We start from the raw sequence: 24,426 nt of genomic DNA on the forward strand, positions 1-24,426 counted from the left end.
TCTGTGCAAGATCTAACGTTGACTTGACACGTGAAGAAGTATTCGTTCGAAGGGCTATGGCATGCCAACAGCACAGCAGGTCTCGCGCGGAACCGGTGTTCCAACCGGCATTGAACATCGCACCAAGGTATTCTTACCTCTGGCTTGCAGGACGATGCATCCTCGTGTCACATCTGTATACAAACCACAGAGAAGAACATCGGGAAGATCCGTCGCGTGCTGCCCGCGAAGAGTTCGAGCATGCAGTAATGCAGTACGCCCAACCTTTCGGCGACTTTGCTGTGACCCCAAAAGGAGACTATTCTGGGCGCTCATGTGCCCCAAATGGTATAGATAAGCGAACTCAGCACGCCATATGGCACACGTTTGAGTAACCCGACATAAAACCATGGGTTGAATGATCTTGGGAGTACGCCCAAAAGAATGAGCGCTTACTCTAGATGAGTGACTAAGTCTACCGAGCCCATCACTGGTCCCGCAAAACCGGTCTGGACTGAAGCCAAGGGAAACATGTTCAAGGGGCTGTGCTGACAGCTCGTTCTTGAGTCGACCGTGTTCTCTACTCACATTGGATATGTACAATGACCCAATATACTAGCGATTAGTTGCTAGGCTGGTAGTGGAGCGAAACATGGTGTAAAGAACGTTGTTATGTGTTTGTCCTTTGACGATACACACTAGCAAAGGTCGATTACAAGACGAGAAACAGCTGACTCAAAGATACGATTGAGTGTCCTCGGTACACACGATCGATCGCGATCGATCGCATTCCACTGCGCGATTGCGCGTTCAGACTGAGCAGTGCGATCAACTTTGTTTGAGTTCACTGACTCGAAGAGAGCATTGAACCAACATCACCACGTCCCTGTGCGTCTACAGTGTTTACGAGCCGTGGTGTACCTACGGAGCTTTCACTGCGGGCGGGTGAACCCGCCTGGGCGCACCTTCATGCGCGGCGTCCCCTTCCGGGTACTGTAGTGGAGTCAGTACATGCAGGCTCCCCGTCGTTTTTTCGTTTCGTCGAAGTCGACACTGACACCACATTTCAAGATCCACACGAGAAGTGAAACCCGATGTTTCAATTTCGGCGCACTCTGCCGAGGAAAAAAAAGCTTCAGTCAGTCAGACACGTTCCGTTCATTCCGTCCAATACCGGCACGGTTGTTTTGCTGGATGCGTCGTTTGAGCCCACTATTTACGTGGATGAGGAGTACGAACGGAGCAATACAACATCCAAAAATACTGTGCTATGCGTCACCAAGGTATATCATCGTCTATCACGACATACATCGTCTCGAGTCCGGGTCACGCCTCTTCTGTTCTTGGGCCCACCTCAGTCGTACCGATAATCTTCCCTGTAAGACCTGCACCGAGACGGCCTAGATGGGCTACCCCAACATGATTTGAGACAAAACCGGAGAGTTCGAATCGAGCTGTCGAAGCAGCGGCTCCGCGGGAAGAGATGCGACTGCGGCAAGCAAAAGCGGGTACGCGTTGTGAAGTGACGGGGAACTCACCGTTCAGACTTTGCTAGGGGATAGATGGCTAAGCTGGACACCGTGGTTGTGCGTCACGTTCAGGATCACGAAGAGTTCGAGAATATCGCGGAGGCGGGCGGTAGAGAATACATTCATAGAGAACTTGGAACAACAATTACTTTTCCATTAACATTGACGCCGTCGCTAATGCCAACAACCTTGGAAGGAGGTTTAGTACGATCACGCTTTACCAGCCTTTCTCGCCTTCCGCGCTTGTCTCTTTTTCGCGATAATTCTTGTCCGCTGCGCCAGCTTTCCGTCTTTGCCCTTTACTGCACCGGCATCCGCGCCAGCTTCCGCAGCACCCGTACCCTGCTTTCCCTTGCCGCTGTCCTTACCCTTGCCCGCCTTCTGACCCGCAGCGCTAGAATCACGCTTGCGCTTCTTGCCTTTGGTCGCACCCGGCTCGGCATCATCGCTGTCAGCCTCGCCATCAGCCTTCGACTTTGGTGGCTCTCTGGCCTTCTCCTCGCGGTCTGAGCGCCTGTTGACAACATTGGCGTTTTCGATAGCAAACTCGACAATGAGACGTTTCCGCTTGTCTGCGAGTGCTTCTTGAGCGGCCTTCTTGCTCTTTGGCGTGGGGCCAGACTTGATCTTATAGTCTACAGCGTGGCCATTGAGCCATCGAAGACCCATGAGCGCATTTCGGTGTGTGTAGTACTCGATGAATCCATATCCTCTGCTTCTTCCAGCACCAGTGTCCTCAGAAACTTTACTACCAGCGGGCGTCTCAAAGACAACCTTGGCTTGCTTGACAATACCCTTGCCCTTCTTCTTACGCATCTTCTCTGCGACGAGCATTTCTTGACCGCCACGAATGACTTCCTCTTTATTGAGCTTTTGTCTCTTACCCTCCTTGACATCAGCAGCAAAACCAACGACGGCGCTACGAGCAAGCTGCTTCAGATCCTTGGATGTGATGCTGCGAGGAATGTTGCGTATGGAGAGACGAGTGAGAGATAAGTGGAGCGATGGGTTCTCCTGGATTTGCTTACGGCGCATGGTTGCGCTCTCTTCGCGCATCTTGATCTCAGAGGGCGAGAGCTTCTGGTAGAGTGGCGAGTTGGAGGCAATAGTTCCTTCGGAGAGAAGGTAGAGGCGACGCTTGTCTTTGTCTCGGCTAAAGCGCGAAGCAGCGCCTTCCGCTGTCAGACGCGTAGCTTCATTCTTGTCAACTGCGCGTGAGATTTGTAGGATGCGACCGTCGATGGTGTATTTGCCTGTTGGGTCAGCGTCTTCGTCTTCGAGCACAGAGTGTGTGACAGTGATGGTGGAGCCGTCCTTCTTGTCGAGGTTCTTCTTTTGTAGCTTGACACGTGGGACGCCTTTGAGGCAGTTGATCATGTCTTCTTCTGCAAAGAATGAGACGAATCCTGTGCCCTTTGGTCGTTCGGTCTCGCGGTCGACCACGACACGGGCAAATCGGATGCCACCGAATTGCTGGAAGTGCTCTTTGAGACGTTCGTCGTCAACTGTGAAAGGCACATTGCGCACGAAGAGAGTGTATTCCTCACGCTTCGGTCGGTTGTCCTCTTGTTCAAGCTCCACTCCGCCATCTTCGTCATCCTCTGATATGTCCTCGTAGTCGGTGTTGCTATCATCTTCTTCGTCGTCGTCGCTGTCGTCCGCTTCGTCGTCGTCGTCGTCATCATCATCGGAGCTGGCTGCAGAATCCTCGGCGTCTTCCATATCTTCATCTTCGTCTTCTCCGTTTGGTTTGGCATCATCTCCCACCTGTTCAGTCTTTTGCAAGCTCTGCCATGTTTCCCGGTCCACAGCCCAATCCACAGCGATGGGTCTTTCATCGACCTCCTTGCCGTTCAGCTCTTGTATCGCCCTCTCCGCGTTCTTCTTCCCACGTAGCGAGACGAAACCAAAACCTCTCAATTCACCATTAGGCTTCTTTGGCAGATTGACAAAGTTGACTTTGCCATAGCTTCTGAACAACTTCTGTAGATCGTCCGGCGTCTTGATGGTCCATGGCAGATTGCGAATGATCAGCTTTGGCGTCTGCGCATCCTTGATCTGCTGCTCTCGCTCGGCCTTGGCCCTGTCACCAGCCCTCGGCCTCTTCTCTTCGCCTTCACGTTGTCTCGCCTCGGCAAAGTCGACCTTGATCTTCTTGCCCTTGATCTCCGTATTGTTCAGCTCCTCCTTCGCCCTTTGCGCATCTTCGACGTCGGCGAATGTCACGAACCCGTAGCTTTTCGATTCCCTAGTTTCCTTGTCCAGAACAACGAGCGCGTTCTTGATTGGGTACGATTCGGAGAAGTATTCGGTGAGGTCTTCGGTCGTAACGGTGGGCGCAAGTCCGCGAACGAAGAGTTGTCGGCGCGCAGCTTCTTTGGGCGCCGCTGCAGAAGAATTGGACGGTTGCTCGGCGTCGGCGGTTGCTGTGACGGCTTCTGCTCCATCGAGCGAGAGACGCTGGCGCTTTCTTCGGGGAGCCATTGCAAACAGATGAGGCGAAAATTGTTATATGCAGTTCTGGTCTTTGGACATGCCTTGCAAAAAAAGTTCCAGTATCTCGGCGCACAGATCCACCGCGCCGGCCTTGGCGGCTGCACGGAAAAGTGGGGTCAGACCCTTTCAGCTGGAGGCGGCCTCGACGAAGACACCTGCGCTTGCCTCAACGTCTGCTTCCAAGCTGGATCTCCTCCCTTCCAACTTTACCCACTTTCGTTCACCGTTCAGACTTGGGTCCATTCGAGTCGAATTTCGGATCGCGATCTGCTGCATGTGTTGCTTCGCCCAACTGGGGAAGCCGAGGCGTCAGCCTGCACATCCCCACCCAACCTGGGTCATGGGGACTCACATCTTCGCGCATGGCTATCTATGGTTGCACGTTATTCGAGCGATGCCGTTGTTGACACAATTTGGAGCATACAAGAGCATGCGTTTTTGAAATCCCATGCTGCCGACTCGCCACGCTATCAACGTGCATCAATCACGTAACCGCATAGGAGCTGACCTAGGTATGCTTACAACAATGGGCTGCGTGAATAACAAAGTCATGGAGAGAAAACATTGAACATATAGGCGCAAGTATCTTCACGATTACTTACATCAATTTGTTACCAGGGTTATCCCTTCGCGCATCGCACGACTTCGCGGCCTGAACCGTAAGCCTTCACCATTGTTGTTGCTCCAGGACGGAAACGGCCTTTTTCGGAAGATGCTCCGGTTATGTGGAATGGCCTAAATTGTGAAACGTTTTTGCTCTGAAAAATTCAATGTTCCGCGGGATTGATACCGAGCGGCAGTCGTGTCCGTTGCACCTTTCCTAACGACGAGGTGTGTTGAACAGCAAGATCTGCCTTGTCTACACCCCATAACGTTAGCACCCGGCACTCAACGTCTGCACGCAACGCCATGGATACTGCTCCTTTGACACTTCTGACACCGAAGCTACACCGGCGCAATCAAATGGCTTATCAGGCGTCGCTTAACTACTGCCCAACGTATCCTAGCCTCCCCCCGCGGCGGAGTGTGGTGCCGCCCATGTGAAGCCCATGGCACACACACAAGAGGGGTAAGCGCCGAAGAAGGATCTCTCAACATTCTGTCATCTTTCGAATATTCAGAAAACAGTTCAACAATGTCGCGTCGAAGCTCTGGGGCAGGCGAGAGCGACGCGCTTTTGAGCGCTGGCGAGGTTATCGCATCTTCTTCTCGCAATTATTCCACAAACGATAGCACGACTCCCACCGAAGGGGATGTTACAAGAGATGGAAAGTTGCTGGGCGAGGACAAAGAGAAGCCAGTTGACCACAATAGATCTGACGACCCGGAGCGTTCACGATCTTTGGCCGAAGAAATTGGAGATGAGGGTATTTCTTTGTACGAGAAGAAATGCATGCTCATCAACCGCGAGATTGATCTCATGGGGATGGGGCGGTACCAGTGGTCGATTTGGGCGCTTTGCGGGTTCGGCTACATGATCGATTTGATGTGGGCACAAGCCTTCGGTCTCGTTCTATCGCCAATCCAACAGGAACTTGGCTTTGGTGCTGATCAGACTGGAAAGTTGTCCACTGCCTTTTCTATCGGACTCACAGCCGGGGCATTTGTGTGGGGAGTCCTCGTGGACTTGATCGGGAGAAAGGTCTCTTTCAATCTGACAGTCTTTATTGCATGTATATTTGGAACATGCATCGGCGCCCCGAGCACTTACAACGCCATCTTGGTTCTTACAGCATTTACTGGGTTTGGTGTCGGAGGCAACATTCCCATTGACACTACAATTACCCTGGAAGCCACTCCACAGAGCAAGCGTTACCTCCTTCCGCTATTATCGATCTTCCAGCCCATTGGTGTTGTCATCTGTTCCGTACTCGCCTATGGGTTCATCCCAAACTGGTCTTGCAGTCCAAACTTTTCGGAAGGAGATCGAGCCCTGCCTGCATGTGGTGCTGTTGCTACAGGGGAACAGTGTTGTTCAAGAGAGAATAATATGGGATGGCGGTATCTCCTATTCACGCTAGGGGGGATCACCATACTCGTCTTCGTCTTACGATCAGTCATTTTCACCTTCCAGGAATCGCCGAAGTTCCTCATATACCGTGGCAAGGATGCCGAAGCAATCGAGGTACTGCATACCATGGCTCAGTACAACGGATCCAAATGCGACCTCGTTCTGGAGGATCTTGTATCCCTAGAGCACGAGTTTGATTCAGACCGAAGACACGGACCTATGCTTGGAGGTGGTGTCAAGCAGCTCAAATCTACATGGACCGAGAAACTCAAACTGGAAGGCGATCGCTTCAAGCTTCTATTCTCGAGCTTTCAGATGACAAGGTTGACGCTTTTGGTATGGTTGACGTACATATGCGATTACTGGGGTTTTACCGTTGCTGGTGAGTTTCACGCCCGTCTTGCTTGATGAACATACATTAACCTACAATGCAGGCACCTACCTTCCGCAAATTCTAGCTGTGAAGAACGGCGCTCTGGACCTTTCTCTCCGCTACACCTACCGCTCTTACATCTTTATCTACCTTCCTGGAGTCCTCGGTGTTGTGCTTGGTACTTTATCCTACCGCGCATCGCGGGTTGGTCGCAAATGGACAATGGTAGTCTCGTCTGCATTGATGGGCATCTCGATCTTCCTGTTCAGCAGTGTTAACTCTGCGGCTTCGAACATCGGCTTCAACGTCATGGAATACTTCTTCCAGTCCATGTTCAATTCCGTCCTATATGGCTGGACACCAGAGGCCTTCCCAGCACCCATCCGAGGAACAGCTTGCGGTATTGCGAGTTTCTGGGGCAGGTTATTTGGTATCGTCAGCCCGCTCATTGCGCAGCATCTATACGCGGGGGATGGTGCTGGAAGAGATATCAATAGCGTACTGTACCTAGCTGGAGGTGTGACGTTGGGCTGCGTCATCACAACGGCACTGTTGCCCAGCAATCTCGTAGGTCGGCACAGCCTGTAGAGGTGCGGATACATGAAGGGGAGGAAGCTTGTATTTCATTAAAGGCACATGGCTCCTTATGGATCTTACATGGGTCGCATGCCTCGACAGGAAAACTTCGGAAATAGATAGAGATATATGTGCAGCTTTCGCCATTGTAGATACCCGCTACAATGCGTAGCATTCATTATTAGAACGAGACAAGCAATATATGGGTAAAGCTATCAAATCAGCGAGTGTCTCAGTCGATCTCATATGCCCGGCCAGCCAGAAGACTGACTTGACAGAGCTCATGCTATTTCTCTAGCATTTGCATGTTTCTCGTTAAATTGACATAACCCAATACGGTCCGCTTATACTTCTTAACGCCGTCGATGCTCGTATCGTCAAGATCATAACTTCGTCTTCCCTGTCACTTCTGCTCTCCTTTGCTCCATAACGTATCCACTCGCAACCGGACTGTAACCCTGACTAGCGACTTGTGGTATAGGAAACGGCGGCTTCTTCAGGTTCTGGGTGAAGAAGACTGGATGCCGTATTGCGCTGTCGTACACAGGTGTGAAGAAGGTGGCTGGTGTTTGCGGGGGACCGAAAGGTGGCATGGCTTCGATTTGGGATCGCGGTCTTGCAGGATTCAAAGGCGAGCTTGCGTGTTGTGTCGTAGACTGCTGAGGGGCCTGGGATGGCGCGTGGCCGGCGCGTCGTTGTTGGTGCGCGTATGAGGGTGCTGAGGACTGCTGGAGAGGCTACATCATGTCAGCAAGCGTCACGGAGTTATGATGGAAAGCGGCGGACCTTTGGCCTCGAAGGCTGCAGACTAGAGATCATGTCAGGTTGCTCGCGCGAGAACGACCCAGCCAACTCTCTATCCGTCGCAATAACGATGCGGACCCTCAGCTATCACGTACCTCGGCAGACAGCGACCGCGCGCGACGTCATTCCCACTTTGTCGCGGACACGGACACTTTTCCGCTGCGGCAAACACCACCCAATCCAGACCAAATATCCACGAGGATGAGCGCAACAACACCCATCTCTCGACATGCGAAGAACGCAAGCGCTGTTCTTTGCAGCCACGCAATGTGCACGTCTCCACGCTTCACGTAGACTCTATTCCTCGCCGCCTATTGTCAAAATCGCCAATGGCACATTTTATCGCCAGCACCCTTCTTCAAAGGACGACAACGCGTCTTCAAATCCACCACTGTTCCCAGATCTGAGGCTTTCTCTACCCTCTTTCTCAACCCCAAATCAGCATTGGGCGATTTTGAGCCCATCATCCGACATTCGCACCACATTTCTACAAATACTTCGCGGCCAATTGCTTTGTTTCCCTCCAACAGCGCGGTCTTTCCCTTATCTTCTCACACCAGCCATCGCCGACGAAAGACCACGCCTCCGCTTCCCAGAGCGAGCCATCGAGTATGTGGGCTTCGACGTTGAGCGGAAAGCTTTTGGTGGCGCCTATCTATCGGCACGGTATGAGTCTCTGAGAGAAGATACGGACTTCACTGTTCAAAGGTACCTGACGGGTATCGTAACGATGAACCCTGGAGAAGAGGAACTAAAGGCAAAGAGTGTGGATGAAGAGGATATGACACGGGTTATGCGTGATCTAGAGTTGGAGAGGTTTATTGACAAGCCGGTCAGCATGCTGAGCAATGGGCAAAGTAGACGGGCGAGAATCGCGAAAGCATTGTTGAGTAGGCCTGAGATGCTTTGTTTGGATGCACCATTTAGTGAGTTTTGATTCTACACATGCACTCCTATGAAATGTTTTAGCGGAAGAAGCTAACAGAGTGGTAGTTGGACTTGATCCCATCGTCACAAGGCATATCTCCAAGGTTTTGCACCGGCTGGCTGAAGCTAACGCACCTCGCATTGTTCTCAGTCTGAGACCGCAGGATGAAATACCAGAATGGGTTACCCATCTCGTGTACGCGGGAGAGGATGGAAAGGTTGAAAAGATGGGGCTGAAGGAGGAGGTACTAGGTCATTTACAGACAGATGGGCAAACTGAAAGCGCTGAGGACTACAAGTGGAGTTCTGCCGGCGTAGAAACAGGCGAACCGGGACCACTTTCGTCTGGACGAGAAAACTCCGCAAGACCAGCGGATGCGCCAACACTGAGCCGCGATGGCTACCGAAGTACCGACGATTCTATTCCCGAGATTGGTGAACCTATCGTCGAAATGCAAGGAGTTCGCATAGCCTATGGCCAGAACTCCGTCTTGGGAGATTGGCAACAAGATGTCAACGGCTCATCTCAATCCGGGCTTCACTGGACCGTTCATCGCAATCAACGGTGGGGTATATTGTAAGTGTCCATATACGAATTACGTGTGAGACATTCATTGACTTCGCACTCCTACATTTAGCGGTGCCAACGGTTCCGGCAAAACTACGCTCCTCTCGCTCGTAACGTCAGACCACCCACAAACCTACTCGGCGCCAGTTAAACTTTTCCAACGCTCGCGTTTGCCCGAACCCGGTGTCCCAGGTATCACCATATTCGAAATCCAGTCACGAATGGGCCATGCGAGTCCGGAAGTCCATGCTCTGTTTCCGAAGAGACTCAGAGTGAGGACGGTGTTGGAAAGTGCATGGGCGGATACACCAATTACAAAGCCAAGACTAGATGATGAAGCGAGGAAGAGAGTTGAAGCTTGCCTGAGATGGTTTGAAGCTGAACTCAGACCTGGCTTCAGTGGTGACAGAAGTTCGAGTCTGGAGTGGGCATCTGACACTCTGTTCGGAGAAGTGTCGTTCTCCGCTCAACGTGTACTCCTCTTCTTGCGCGCCACGATCCGAAATCCTGACATCGTTATCCTGGATGAGGCGTTCAGTGGCATGGATGACCTCGTTCGTGACAAGTGTCTTCTGTTCCTTAGTCGTGGTCAGGGTATGGAGCTTGTATCCTCCGACAGTGGCTTGAAACCGGTAAAATGGGAAGGTGAGGTTGTGGTTCCAGGATTGCAAGAACATCAAGCCCTACTGTGTGTCAGTCATAGTAGGCATGAAGTACCTGGGTGTATACGAGAGTGGGTTTGCCTGCCTGAACCAGGCACAGGGCCACCAAGGTTTGGTCGATTTGATGGGCCTGTGGAGCTGGATGCGGGACGATGGCGTGAAGTGTGGAATGAAGAGCACTAGGTTTGGACATCGTATTCGAGTCAAAGCATATCCACTATCTACTGTTGGTCCTCTTTCACGATTTCCTTCCTCTTCACTCCTAGCTTATCCGACCGCTCCAGAATCTCACCAGCCAGTCTCTCCAAATAGAACTTGGAGACGTCGACTGGCAGATCTTTGAACGCTCTAACGATCTTCTCTACATCTCTTCTCCCATTCTCATATGCTTGCAGGTCCCTGTTACCATATACGTCTTTCCCAGCCGCGTATCCTTTCTCCAAGCCCTTCCAGAACACATTGACTGCCACGCTCACGCCATCTTCCGGCGTAGCTGTATGACTCCACATGGGTGGTATGAATAAGACATCACCAGGCTTGAGTGAAGCAATGTGCGGATGAGTGCGCCGAAGCCTTTGGTCTTTGGACGTCAGGACATCAATATTGGAAGACGAGCCCCCAGGAGGGAAGCCTAATAGAGAAACATCGGTAGGTGGGTAGAGAAATAGCGTTTTTGAACCGCGGACTTGACACAGAATGTTGGATAGAACATCGTAGTGTAGCCATAAGGTCACGGGCCCTGAGATGCGAAGGGGCGAGCTGTGGTAATTTTCCTTGACTAGATTGCATACGTCTGGTACGCGGAAGTCATCGGATATAGTCGGAAAGTCATCTTCGAGTTTGGTGGGCAGCTTGTTTGGCTGGCTTGAAGATATAGCACGAAGATATTCGTGAGACCCTTCTGCGATACCGTCTAGGAAATCTGTCACTGATTTCTTGACGTATGAGAAGTTTTTGTCCTTGAACGTCATACGATCTGATGTGCATTCATGAATGACAAGTTCTCTCGCTGGACCAAGCTTTTCTTTCAGATAGTCAAGTGTCCAAAGGTCTGTGCACGGGCCGATATCGAGGCCTTCGATGATGGCCGGTTTTGACGTAGCCGCCAGCTTCGCAAAGTCATCTGACGACTCAATCTGTACCCTTGCGATCTCGGTAGTACGTGCAGTAGTTTTTGGCCTCTTCTCCACACCACCTTTCTGTCGCCGACCTTTGGGTCCCGTTTCAGTCGTGTTCGCTTGTGCTGTGCCTTCTGTGCCTGCTGTGCCGCTGATCTGACTCGGCACAGCGCGACGCCACGACTTGGCCCCTTGCGCATTGTCAGGAAGGATGCTGATCGGGTCTTCATTCCAGTAACTTCCCATTGAGAAACAGACCGCCCCTCCTCCTGCAAGCACAATCTCGCCTCGAGAGGTTGAAACGGCCCCTACACCCACTAGCAAAGGCCATTTCGTTGGCGGCAAGGCCTGCATACTGGGATGCTCCACCTCGATGGTCGTGTCCTTGCATGTTAAGAGCAGGAAGTCGTCTGATAGAGAGTGGATATGCTCCTTTGAAACACCTCCAATCAACAGCAGAGAATCGTTCCAGGGAACTAGACTGGCACCTATACGCGCGCATGCAGAGTTCTCCAAGCTGCTGCGAACGTCATTGGCGCGGTCCTTAAAGTTGAGCCTGGGTGTTGGTGTGGCGGAAATGGACCACTCCCACACCGCGTCTTGCACGACCACGCCGCTCTCGTCTGCTCCACCCGTCAGTAACCCCCAATCTTGAGCAAAATCGATCGTGGAAATCGCGGCGGCGAAGCGTGCAGACGGGCGCGGTCCGTCGACGGGAATGCTGTTCCATCCGCCGTTGGCAGTCCATAAGGCACAGTAATGTTCGGCATCGAGTACTGTGCCGTCACTGGCTTTGCCACCAAAGACAAAGACGCCATGGATCTGTGATTCCCCACTTCCTAATACAACAGCAACAGCAGAATGGCGGTACCGGGCTGGCACCAGGTCATCCACTCTGGCCCAAGCTCCCTGATTGAAGAGCCAGCAATCTGCATAAGCCTGGGTAGGCGATCCGCGGCCTCCGACCAACAACGCTTCACCGTTGCGCATTGATGTGATAGTATGGCATACGCGGGCAGCAGGCAGCAAGCCACAAGGCTGGATGGTACGATCCCCGTTGTGATCCTCCCGCGTCAGTGTGTCCATATCGGCGAGACGGGCTTGCGTCCCTTGTCCTCCGTGGACGGCCACCGAGTCCTTGTCGAAAGCGAAAGCTGCTGTGAAACGACGTGGCGTCACGGCACCACCACCCGATAATTTCAAGGTGTGAAGGGTAATACTTGCCGCATCAGCGGCTTTCCTGCGCCCTGTGGTGGCTGTTGCCTCGCCATAGGCTAACTCGGTCGGTCTACTTTGCTCTGCATTTGAAGCGACGAGTAGGAAGTAATGACCCCCAAAGAGCGCAAACTCTTCCCACTCGTCAAACGGCTCCACTGCATTCAGCCCGCGTCTAAGAGTGGGAGGGGTAAAGCCATCATCAGACCATAGATCCCACAGATTGCGGGCCATGGTTATTGTGGGCCATCCTGCATTACGGAAACGAGCGGCTTGCTGATTTAGTGATGAATGCAACTTAACCGCGTTGATTGATGCTTGTAGCTTGTCGAAGTGAGACAGCATTGTCTTGGCAAAGGGATGAGCTGGGCCCTGCGGAAGGTACTGTTCTATGCAGTATGAAGTCAGTATAAGCGAACTGGTACATACACACGAAGGAATGAATACCTAGTATGCAGAAGCGAGCTACAGATGTTAGCATAGCTTATGAGCAGGGTTTGACGAATCTGCATACCGTCTTCGATAGTACTAGCCCACTGTATGAGAGCATCAGAGTCCTTTAGCGGCATGTAGGTCACAGACACTTCGGCGACGAACAGGATTGAAGACGAGGGGACATCGAACTCGGCCCGCAGAAGTCGTTCGAGTGTGGCAAGGTCTTTCAGATCGCATCCCAGAGCCATGTAACTGTCGCTACGAAGATATACAGGCTGTTCGGACTGACGGAGTTTGGTCCTGAGCAAGGCGTCTCGAAGAAGACCATTGCTGAGCATGGTATCTCTCTTGCGTTGCATCAATTGTGGATAGTCCACGTCGACGAATGTAGATGATTGCGTGAGGGCCGGATACCTGTGCCAAAACTGGAAAGGCAAGGGATCACTTTCCGGACTTAGTAGCTTCTCACTGTGATTAGAGTCGCGACGACGGATGTCTTACTCACTATCCACATCCTAGGTTCACCACAATCTTGGGCTTTCCGTTCTCTTCTTCCAGAAACCGGCGGACTACTTGTTCGATAGCATGCATTCGTAGCCAATACCCGCGATTGATCAACGGATCTGGAGGGCATCAGTCCATGTCTCACGTGCAAGTGGCATCGAAGGGACGTACTGCGTCGAACGAACTTTGGTACAAAAGGTTCATAAAAGTCAGGCTCATTGCTGAGATAGAGTTTCGAGACGCTTCTCTTGGAAACAATGCTGCTGTCATTCGTCTGACTTCGATGTTAGTCCAGTGGCTACGAGGATGCTATGGGCGGAAGAGGCTGGGGACCTCACGTTCATGATATCCACATCTCTTCTCTCGCGCAGAGATTTCTGGTTACCCTTGCGCTTTGCAGCAGCCTTCTTGGAGCGCATCTTGGCGTCTTTCGCTATGTTTTGGTCCTCACGATGGTGTGGGCATGGTCTTGGGAGAGGAATGATCTTTGGAGCACCAGCCACTACGCGGGGCTAAGCTGACGTCGGGATCCCTGCATGGGCGCGTGAACCATCGTCAGACGGCGGTAGCTGCAACCTACGAACAGGCCCAGGCTATCTTTTTCTATCACCTGTACCGGCGTATACACGCATCGCTATCGGCATCGCAATCGCCCGGGCCTGCGATTACCTTTGCGCATCCGCTTGTAGGGCTTGGACCCCCGCGAACGGCGGCCAACAGCTGCACCGAGCTATCACGCGGATAGTCCCCAGCCCTCGCAGCACCCGGAACCACGCAGGCAACGCCAGACTCCCGCGATGAATTTCGTAACCTTCAACCAGGACCACAGCCATCTAGGCGTCGGTATGCGCTACGCCTGCCAGCTGCAGAACATGTACTGACCTAATCGCATAGGCACGCCCAATGGCTACCGCATATACACCACCGACCCGTTCAACAAGCAGTCCGAGTCGCGCGAGGGAGATGTCTCCAGCCTCGAGATGCTCTTCTCCACGTCGCTGGTAGCGCTTACGCTGTCGCCACGCGTGCTGCGCATACAAAACACCAAGGTTCGTCGGACAGGCGACGCTGGCCAGGCACGCACTGACAAGCACAAGAGGCACTCGACCATATGTGAGATGACATTCCGGACAGCCATCCTCGCCATGCGCATGAACAGGAAACGCATCGTCGTCGTGCTCGAGTCGGAACTCTACATCTACGATATAAGCAACCTGCAGATGCTCAAGACGGAGAAGACGTCGCCTAATCCTAATGGTACGTCGCAAGAAGCAACACTTCACAGATACTGACTGGCATAGCGATATGCGCTCTCTCAGCATCGTCCGAGAACAACTACCTCGTGTATCCGCTGCCCACCAAAGCCGCACCGGCGACCTTCCAGCCGCCTTCGCACGCGCCGCCCAAAGCCGATCACATCGCACCCACAAGCGGAGAAGTCCTTATATACGATGCTACAAAGATGGAGGCAGTCAACGTGATTGAGGCGCACAACTCTCCACTCTCTTGCATTGCGCTGAACAGCGATGGTACCCTATTGGCGACGGCATCGGAAAAGGGCACCATCATCCGCGTCTTCTCCATACCCGATGCGCAAAAGCTGTACCAGTTCCGGAGAGGCTCCATTCCGGCCAGGATATACAGCATGTCTTTCAACTCGACATCGACCTTGCTCAGTGTATCGTCGGCGACCGAGACTGTTCACATCTTCCGCTTAGGAGCGCCCAACAGCAGGAGTAATAGCGTATCTTCTGGGCCTAGCAAGCCCATGGGCGCGTCCCATGCACGTAGCGGAAGTCGGACGAGCCAAGAGACTGCGGATGAATTCGGTGCTAGCACAGCAGATGTATCGACTCCGGAGCGGAAACCCATCAATCCCACGTTTGGGAGCTTGATTCGACGCACATCGCAGACCGTTGGAAAGTCCTTCGCCGCTACCGTCGGCGGATATTTACCCAGCGCTGTAGCCGAGATCTGGGAGCCCTCGCGCGACTTTGCGTGGGTCAAGATACCACGCTCTCCGACAAGCTCTTCCACGGGGCCTGTTAGGAATGTGGTAGCGCTGAACAACAACGGTCCTCAGATTATGGTAGTTACCAGTGAAGGCAACTACTATGTCTTCAACGTGGACTTGGAAAAGGGAGGCGAGGGTACACTGTACAAACAGTACTCGTGTGTTGTCCGTTCGCTTACTGCCTTTTGATATCTGCTAACGTTGACTGCAGCCTTCTTGAACCGAACGAACTCGCAGCAAGCAACTCACAGGATTTGCCGGAATAGATATCCCACCACATGGCCCGATGCACTTTCCTTTAAGCCTCTTATTCTTCTTCTTGCATTGCCTCTGGCGTATTTGGTCCCACATTATTCCCCACGGGTTGGCGCACATGCCTTTGGAGTAGCACGATAGTCTTGATTTACGCATAGGTGCATACTGAGCATCCTCATGGCTCGGCAATATTACTTGCTTTTTGCGGAAACTTTGATTTGGATTGTGATGTCATGCAAGTAGTACAGTAGAGAGCTTGTCGAATCTGGCGCTTGCATCGTGCATGAACAGATATCGTGCATTGCTCTAGCGCGCTTCCGTGCCCCGCCCACGCGTCATTGGCCGCTGCCTGAACTCCAACCATAGGACATTTATTTCCATCAACCTTGGAACTTCTTCACACCACTACGCTTCTATTAAACACACACGAGCTGCAACTACCTTCACGAATTCCCTCATCCACTCCGCGAAATTTCGACAACCACAACGCACCCGGGATCCGTAAAGATGGTACACCAGAATACTACGGGCAACCCGCTAAGCTCGGGTTCGCTCGCGCTGTTCATGGCAACGTCGCTACCAAAAGGCGAATCTTCACAGCTCAAGAATGGCACCGAAGCCGTCGCACTAGCAGTACACGCCGGCATGCTTGCTGTTGGCTTCCGCCTGATCGGGCTGGGCGAAGACGAGCGCATAGGTAAGCACCCATCTCATTCACTCTCACCTTTACACGTCATAACTCGGGAACTCATAGAAGCGCACGCAGACGCCGAAAACCCAGAGTCGTTACCGAAAGAATGGAATGCGTCATCCTCATACGCTTTCAGATACGCCCACGCGCAATCAGCCATGGAGTACCTCGTCAAGGTCAATAGGTTGGGAGGCAAAGCTGTCGTATACGCTCTCGCGCTCGGCGATGACAAGACCACACATTTCGAAGTCACCACCAAGGACTACATATCCGAATCACAATTACCGTTCAGCGTATCTGAAGATACATCAACGGAGCACGTGTCGGAGAAGGTGCAAGAACTGTTCATCTCGCCAGGCAGGCTGAACGACCTCGGCTCGCTCCTCAAGATATCTGTCATACAGAAGCTGGCGCCCGGGCTTAACAAGCCAGGCTACGAGGAGGGTAACACCGACCGCGAGCGCACCCCTACAGCGGATCGGCAAGAACCACAACGGGGGGGACCTGCCAACTCACGGCAGCCCCCCACCGAACCGGAGCCCGCACGACCATACCCGTTCAACGATCCTCTCGCCGCACAGCCAGGCTCGGGGCGGCATCTACCAGAACCCATACCCGGCTTTGACGACGAGTTGGGCATGAACAGACAGCCCGGTCGCATGCCCGGTAACAACCCCATCAACATTGGGCATGACGATTTATATCCACAGGGTCTCGGACCTAATGATCCCCTTCGGCCACACCTAGCAGGAGGGCTGCCACGACCTGGCGGTTTTGGCGGCGGCGGGATGCATCCCACCTTCGATGATCCGCTGTTTCGCGGTCAAGGCGGACAGGGTGGATATGATCCCAGAGCACCTCCGGGGGCGCGTTACGACCCTCTAGGACCAGGCGATCCACTTAGAGAGGACAGAGGGAGAGGTCCCATGTTCCCAGGCGGGGGCGGTTTTGGAGGTCCTGGTGGCTTCGGCGGAGCAGGTGGACGACCGCCGAATCCATTCGGTGGCTTTGGTGATGGAGACTTCATCTGAACACCCAACAAAAGATTGGCGACTGGCAGAAGCGATAGGTGAAGAAGAGAGGACGAACAATTCACGAATGACGATTAACACGGCAGTATGATACGGCGTAGTAGTTGACGTGCATGCGGCACAGGCAGGGCAGTGCTGCACCGCCTCAACACTGCATCTCGGTGCTTGCGCAGGTACGATATGTAGATGAACATGTATTATATTTAGAACGAAAGACGTCAGTGCCCATCATGACAGTTCCATATCGAAGTCTTTCTGATTGTTCATGCGATGAGCGAAACCCATCGAGCATCAGTGCTGGGGCTTAGATTCCCCACCCACTTCAAGATAGCAACGATGAATGCAGGCGAAGCAAGACCAGCGCTTCTAACAATACCGATGCCTGGAGTCATGCGCCCTTCGTCGAAGTTAAGTTTGAGTGGGCAGGCGTCTCCCAGACAATATTGTGGCCTTAGGATCCCAGCCGCCAGCAGAAGTTTCGCAAATGCCTCAAGTTATTCCGGTGAGCATCGTCACTGACTCCTGCTGCCTGGCAATAACTCAGCTTCTGCCCAATAACCAGGCGGAGGTGTATGTGATGAGGTAGAGTCACTTGGCCGTGAGATATGCCTGCCAGTACCTGAAGTCAAGGTTTCCATGACCAACGAAACATCTATTGGTATCTGCAAGGCATGCTATAATCGTGTCTAGACTGTGGTGTAACACGGTACGCATGAAAGATATAGTGTATCATCACGGAATGGTCCTTCACTGTACAGCAGCAAGGAGCCTGGGGGTGTTGTGATTGGAAGCAGCAAGACGTCTCGCTTGTACCGGGCCGCCACTGTGCAGGCCCTGGTCGTTCGAAAACCTACCTCACCGTCATCAAAGATTGAGACTCAGGCGGTGAGGCATGCTCTCGCTGTGATGGCTGGTCTCGGTCACTCTAGCCTTTCGCTTGTCACGAACTCGCGTGTTACATTCTAGTCTTGCTATGCAATCAGTGCAGTAGTCTAACCAGCTGGATACTTCCAAGGTTCTTGTCCGCATGACAGAAGCACATCGTACCAGAAGCAGGCTCCTGCGTAAAGCTAGGAAACCCCACGTACAGGTAACGAGATACGTAGGTGGTTATGTGGTTTCACCGCACAATCTACTTCTTTTGGGGAAGAAGAAGCGAATCAGGCTACTACCTACCTACTCCTTAGCTCCTCCCAAAGTCCTATACACATGGGCGAGCTCTTTGATGCTGTCTGGAGGCTTGATCAGGGAATAAGAGACGAGCTTCACGTCATGGCACTACCAGCCGTCTGCTAGTCACCTTAGTTTTGCGCCGACACAGACTCGCGACGCGAATGGTGGCTTACTGACTCGTTTTGAACATACAGTGGGAGTATCAACCATGGGCTCACCTTGGCCTATTTACCACGTCGTTGGGTCGCACATATACGGCTGAGACCAAAGGATCACCCTGACTGTGGTGGCGACCGACTGTATACTGCCGGTGGCTCAACCATCGGCTGATGTCTCGTCGATGGTGGCTGATAGTCGACTTGGGCAGCGTCGCAGTACCTACTTTTCTGTATCTAGCATGTTTTCCCCAGTATCAAGCGTCATATAGTGTAATACTAGGACCTAACGTTTGATAGTGGCTACACCTTATCTAACCATTAGATTTTTGTAGGTAACTATAGCCGCTAGCTAGTTAAAGTTGTTAGGGGCAGAATAAGGTGTAGGTAATAGTTAGATTAAATAGAATTATTCTCTATATAGCTTAGCGTACTATACATAAAAAAAAACTAAAATCTAGCTCTAAAACGTATTAATAATATATTTATATCTTATCTTTATAGAAACTATAGAGGCGCTAGTACTCTTTCTACTAGTATTTAACGCTAAGTAGCTTAAAGTACTTTTACTACTCTTTAAGAACGCGTTTAAAAACTTAAATATAGCCTTCTTAGACCTTAAGATAGCTAATAATATACTAAGTAAAAAGAGTAACTTTAAGCTAATTTAACCTATATACTACTTATAACATCTTTATATTACATTCTTAATATAATTTAAAAGAACTCTATTTTACTCTCTATAAGTAGTAATAGTAACTTAGACTTAATAGTAATATTATATAAGTATATTATAAGTATACTAATATAGCTTAAAAGTACACTAAGTAGCTACGTATATATTGTCTACCTACTACCTACTTATATAATATAGAAAGATACCTTAGGCAAGGCTATTAATGTAAGAGGTCTAAGAACGTAATATTAACGTATTTCTAATATAATCTAGTTTTAATATAGAAAGGCCTAGAAATATAAAGAGTATATATTCTCTTTACTCTTCTTAAACATAATTACATAACGTTAGAAGTATATTTATATAGATATTAAGTATTATACTATACTCGCTAAGCTACTTAAGGCTTATTATTATTCTAAAATTATACTTAAGGTAGAGAATATACTTAGAAGTCTAAGAGACACTATTATACCTAATAACAAAATAACTTACTAGAAGTAGGTAGCTAAGTATATTTAATGTGTACGTAACGTATTCTTAATACACTTCTACTAACTTTAAAGGCTCTACACTATAACTCTTAGACACTTTATAGGTAGTAAATCTTATAGTAACTAGTAACTAAACTATAAATCTATATACTTCTAATAGTAATATAAAGTAAAAGATACTATAAATAGAAATACATTTATAATACATAGTAACTAAGTTATAGAGTCTTACTAGTAATAAACCTTAGTTTATTAAGTGTATAGCTTAGATATATAAACTTAGATATACTAAAAAGTACGTCTTTTACGCTATTAGTTCTAAAATAGACTTAAAATACCTTAAGAACTTATTTAATAATAGCTCTCTAGTAGAGGAAGATAATAAGAGAGTATATAATACTATAGTGTTAATATCTACTAGAACTCTAAGGTGTAGTAAGTAACTTTATACTATATTACGTTTAGCGTATATTTATAATATATTTTAGAATATAACTACCTCTATAGAGATAGGTAGCTAGTTAAATAAGTATATAATAAGGCTAAGTACTATATTATAATTCTAGTAGATCTAGTATCTTGTTTATACATAATTATAATATATTATAGAGAGTATATATATATCTCTTCTTTTTCTTTAATTCTAAGCAAAGACCTAAAGGCTAAGCTTCTTATAGTTATTCTTTCTATATTAACTCTAGGTCTTACACGTAGTAAGTCTACTCTCTACACTTTTATAATATATTATAATAACGTTCTAATTACGTTTAGCTAAGGCTTTAGTATTCTTCTAAGTCTAGGTATAGGTTAAGAGTAAAAGCTTTAGGTCTATTAAGAAGATATATATTATACTAGTAAATAAGAATAAAATTAGAAGCTTACTTAAAACCTACAAAGCTATAATATACCTCTATAGCTCTAGTGTAGAAGGCGTTATACATAAGCTTAAAACTAAGCATTAAGACCTAGCTATAGTAAGTAGCTAGTAACGCGCTAAAAACGTATTTCTAACATAATATAGGCGTATATCTAATAAATATACTCTACTAATAATAGTATATTTATATACTACTTTCTTAATAAGTAAGCTTCTCTATTACTTTAATAGAATACGTTCTAGATAAACATATTATATAAGCGTATCTATAGTAAGTAGTCTAAGTTACTCTTTGCTATCTTTAATAAAGACACTATAAAATATAAGTAAAAGTATATTAACGCGCCTATAATATATTCTAAATATAATATAGTAATCTCTCTTAGAAAGATTATTATAGATATTAATTCTATAGAAATATATATAGAAGTATTTACTAAGTTCTTTAAGCTCTATTTAGAGGTATTAGAAAAGCTAATTTACTTCTACTATCTTTATAAAGATAGTATTATAAGTATTACTATTAATATAAATAATAAATAGTTATAAGGTTAGTTATATTCTACTAGATTACGTTAAGAACACGTTACTAATATAATTCTATAGACTAGAGACTCTTTCTCTAAGAATTTTTAGAAGTTAACTATAGATAAAAATAGTATTATCTCTACATAGTTTACCTATATAAAGCTTACTTTCTCTATAATATTAACTACGCTATTTCTAATATAAAGTATATAAAATACTCTATTTAGAGGTATATAAAGGCTCTTCTTTATTATAAATTACTAGATAAGTATTATACCTATATTAGGCTTCTGTAAAGTATAAAACTTCTTTTAATTACGTATATAATATATTTTTATAATATAGTAGAGAATAAATCTAAGGTAGTTATAGATTAGGTAGCTTATAAAGTATACTTTATTATTATAGATAGTCTTATAAAGTATAATAACTATATAGAGTAACGTATTTAGAACTTATTAGAGCGCACTTCTAACGCAGCTAAGTAAGCTAGTATAAAGTTATATTATAATAAGATTAATAAGACTTTACTTAAGGCTATTCTAATATAAGTATAATTAAATACATTAAGAATGTACTAGTAACGTATTACAGCTTCTATAAGCAAGACCTCTAAGATATAGAGAAATATAAAGTAAAAATAGTCTATAGCGTCTACTATAAGAATAGATTACGCTATAGTTATATATAGAAGTACTTTAAAACTATAAAAAAAGAAAGTAAGTCTACTGCGTGCAACGTGTTTTATATATAGTCTTATTAAGTTTAGAGTAGAAATTAAAGTACTAAAACCTTATTATTATTAATAATAATAATAGTATCTTAGAGTAGGCTAATTTATCTAGTTTTATTATATAGAGTAGATAACTAAGAGGTAGAGGCTGTAGGCGCTCTTCTCTAGCCCGCTCTTCTCTAGCCTACTCTTCTCTAGCTTACTTCTCTCTAGCACTAAAAGCTAGCCTAGAGTAGGTCTACTATATTACGTTCTTATTACGTTTCTAATATGCTCTTAGGCCTAACTTTTCTTAAGCTCTAAGGTAGTAAGTACTTAAGAGTAACTAGGCTATTATAGAGAGAAGAGCGCTTTTAGAAATTAAGAAAGAGAAGATAGAGCTATAGAAGTAAAGGCTATAACTAGAGAAATGTAAGATAGAACTAGAAAAGCGTAGGTAGTAGCTTTAAAGAAATAACTCTAGCTAAATTATACTATAAACGCGTTCTAATTATAATCTAGTATAGTTACTATATATACTAGAGTCTATAGATAGAATACTAGCTAGTAGAATATAATATAAATACGTTATATATATAGTCTAAGCCTATGTTAAACTTTACCTAATATAGTAAGGCGTAACAAATTTTCTCTTACTAGCCTAGCTTCTTACCTTTCTTTAGAGTTAAGCGCTTACCTACTACTATTCTTTCTTTCTCTATCTTTTCTCTTTACTCTACTATAGAACTTAAGACTATATATTAGTATATAAGTCTTCTAATAACGCGTTTCTAACGTAATCTAATTATATTTAAAATAACTATCTATAGTATAGCTAACTTAGTATTCTTTCTTAAGAAATACTACTATTTAGTAAATAAAATAAAAGTAGGTATTACCTTATCTACTAGAGAGAGATCTTCTATTATACCTACTATTACTAGCTTAATAAGCTACTTTATAGTATAAGTACGCTAAAATTATATATAGAACACGTACTTATAACATTATAGTAGTAGTTTAGTAACTATAGTACGCTAGTAAACTACGTTAAAAGATACTACTCTAACTACCTAGTAGCACTTATACTTATAGAGTAATTATTAATAGAGTAAGAAAAAGAAGTAATATTTTTCTTTAGAGGTATTATTTTACTAAGAGACTCTACTCTTAGAGTATCTACAAAAAACCTACTAAAACGTATTTCTAGCGTAATTTTATTATATTTACTAGCTAAGGTATAGGCTAAAGTATAGTATAAAGTACTACTCTAGCTAAACTAACCTCTACTACTTTAAAAACGCGCTTCTCTAGACTTAGACTATAAGCTTCTATAAGTAAATAGCTCTAAGCATAATATCTTACTATAGAGTAAAGCTAAAGATAATATAAACGTATCTACTATACATTCTATATTAACTCTACTAGCTACGCCTCTAACAAAAGTAATACGTAAAAGAAAAAGAAATAAGGCGTAGAAGAAGACTATAAAGGCTTTAATTTCTATTTTACTCTATAAGTCTACTAACTTAAAGCGCAAGTAAAAGAAAGGTAATATATATATCTTCTCTAACGCGTAGTAACTACATTACTAATATATATAAGTAAATTTAAATAAAGTTAGACATCTACTTTTAAACTAGAAGCTTCTAATCTAATGTAAGACTTATAAATTAAAAAAGAGAGATAGTTAGTAAACCTATCTCTCTAGTAAACGCGTTACTTATATATTATAGAGTATTGTCTAGAGGTCTTCTACTAATTAAGAAGATACTTTACTTTTCTAGATAGATAGTTAGCCTCTCTTTTTAATATATTATTATAATATTATATACTTCTATAATTAGATTAATATATCTATAAGAAATATTATATAAACGCGTTATTAGCGCGTTTTACTACTTAACTTAGTAATAGGCACAAGTTTTAGTATTTCTATCTATACGTAGCTACGCGCAAGCTATATATATACTTTATAGCTACCTAGGTTATATAACGCTAAGCGCATTAGTTATAGATTAAGTAAGTTTAAGTAAAATATAATAATATTGCAATTATAACGTAATAGCTTTTTTTTAGCTACTACTAACTTTATTACCTACTAACTACTACTTTAAATTACTACTACTCTCTATAACACATTATTAATAAGATAGTAATACGTTTCTTAATAAGATAGCTAATTATAGTTATCTACTCTTTCTAGGCTCTAGCGCTGTAGTAAACTATATAAGTTTTATATAAATATAACTAAAAGACGTATCTAATATATTTTAGCCCGCCTATTACGCCTACCTTACTTTACCTACTTTACCTTTTCTATACCTACTCTTTAAGAAGAACGCTAATAGTAAGATCTTAATTTAATATACTAAGTAGTGCTATAAGTACGCTTTAGAGAATAGAACTCTCTATAGTGTAAGTCTTTAAAACATATTTTTTATATATTACTAATATATTTAGGCTATTATAGGTTCTTATAGCTCTTTTATAACCTACTACATTAACTAGTATAGCTCTATTATCTAGAGTAATACTTACTCTCTAAGTAGAAGGCCTAGCGCTACCTTTATCTATAGCGAAAAGAGTACGTAAATATATTATCTATATATTTATAATATAT

At 46.5% G+C, this 24,426-nt stretch overlaps 6 protein-coding genes across 6 annotated transcripts; 4 read left to right on the forward strand and 2 right to left on the reverse strand.

Annotated features, from left to right (window-relative positions):
* Positions 1-1,718: 1,718 nt before the first annotated feature.
* J4E84_004225 (uncharacterized protein) lies at positions 1,719-3,992 on the reverse strand (the record flags this gene model as incomplete). Its single annotated transcript, XM_049386833.1, has 1 exon — positions 1,719-3,992. The coding sequence occupies one exon, from the start codon at positions 3,990-3,992 to the stop codon at positions 1,719-1,721; it is 2,274 nt and encodes a 757-aa protein (XP_049245603.1).
* Positions 3,993-5,999: 2,007 nt separating this feature from the next.
* On the forward strand, positions 6,000-6,423 carry J4E84_004226 (uncharacterized protein; the record flags this gene model as incomplete). The annotated part of the gene is made up of 2 exons (XM_049386834.1): positions 6,000-6,005; positions 6,079-6,423. The coding sequence occupies 2 exons, from the start codon at positions 6,000-6,002 to the stop codon at positions 6,421-6,423; spliced, it is 351 nt and encodes a 116-aa protein (XP_049245604.1).
* Positions 6,424-7,997: 1,574 nt separating this feature from the next.
* J4E84_004227 (uncharacterized protein) lies at positions 7,998-10,108 on the forward strand (the record flags this gene model as incomplete). The annotated part of the gene is made up of 3 exons (XM_049386835.1): positions 7,998-8,694; positions 8,762-9,272; positions 9,334-10,108. The coding sequence occupies 3 exons, from the start codon at positions 7,998-8,000 to the stop codon at positions 10,106-10,108; spliced, it is 1,983 nt and encodes a 660-aa protein (XP_049245605.1).
* A 38-nt stretch (positions 10,109-10,146) lies between these two features.
* Positions 10,147-13,616, reverse strand: J4E84_004228 (uncharacterized protein; the record flags this gene model as incomplete). Its single annotated transcript, XM_049386836.1, has 6 exons — positions 10,147-12,647; positions 12,706-12,723; positions 12,773-13,137; positions 13,199-13,316; positions 13,369-13,471; positions 13,536-13,616. The coding sequence occupies 6 exons, from the start codon at positions 13,614-13,616 to the stop codon at positions 10,147-10,149; spliced, it is 3,186 nt and encodes a 1,061-aa protein (XP_049245606.1).
* A 378-nt stretch (positions 13,617-13,994) lies between these two features.
* Positions 13,995-15,400, forward strand: ATG18 (autophagy protein; the record flags this gene model as incomplete). The annotated part of the gene is made up of 4 exons (XM_049386837.1): positions 13,995-14,040; positions 14,092-14,246; positions 14,295-14,454; positions 14,517-15,400. 4 exons carry the CDS (start codon positions 13,995-13,997, stop codon positions 15,398-15,400), a joined length of 1,245 nt encoding a protein of 414 aa, XP_049245607.1.
* A 573-nt stretch (positions 15,401-15,973) lies between these two features.
* On the forward strand, positions 15,974-17,188 carry J4E84_004230 (uncharacterized protein; the record flags this gene model as incomplete). The annotated part of the gene is made up of 2 exons (XM_049386838.1): positions 15,974-16,163; positions 16,221-17,188. 2 exons carry the CDS (start codon positions 15,974-15,976, stop codon positions 17,186-17,188), a joined length of 1,158 nt encoding a protein of 385 aa, XP_049245608.1.
* Between the last annotated feature and the right edge of the window lie 7,238 nt (positions 17,189-24,426).

Source organism: Alternaria hordeiaustralica, assembly GCF_023758085.1.
Source record: "Alternaria hordeiaustralica strain BMP 2776 chromosome Unknown scaffold_6, whole genome shotgun sequence".
NCBI lineage: Eukaryota > Fungi > Ascomycota > Dothideomycetes > Pleosporales > Pleosporaceae > Alternaria > Alternaria hordeiaustralica.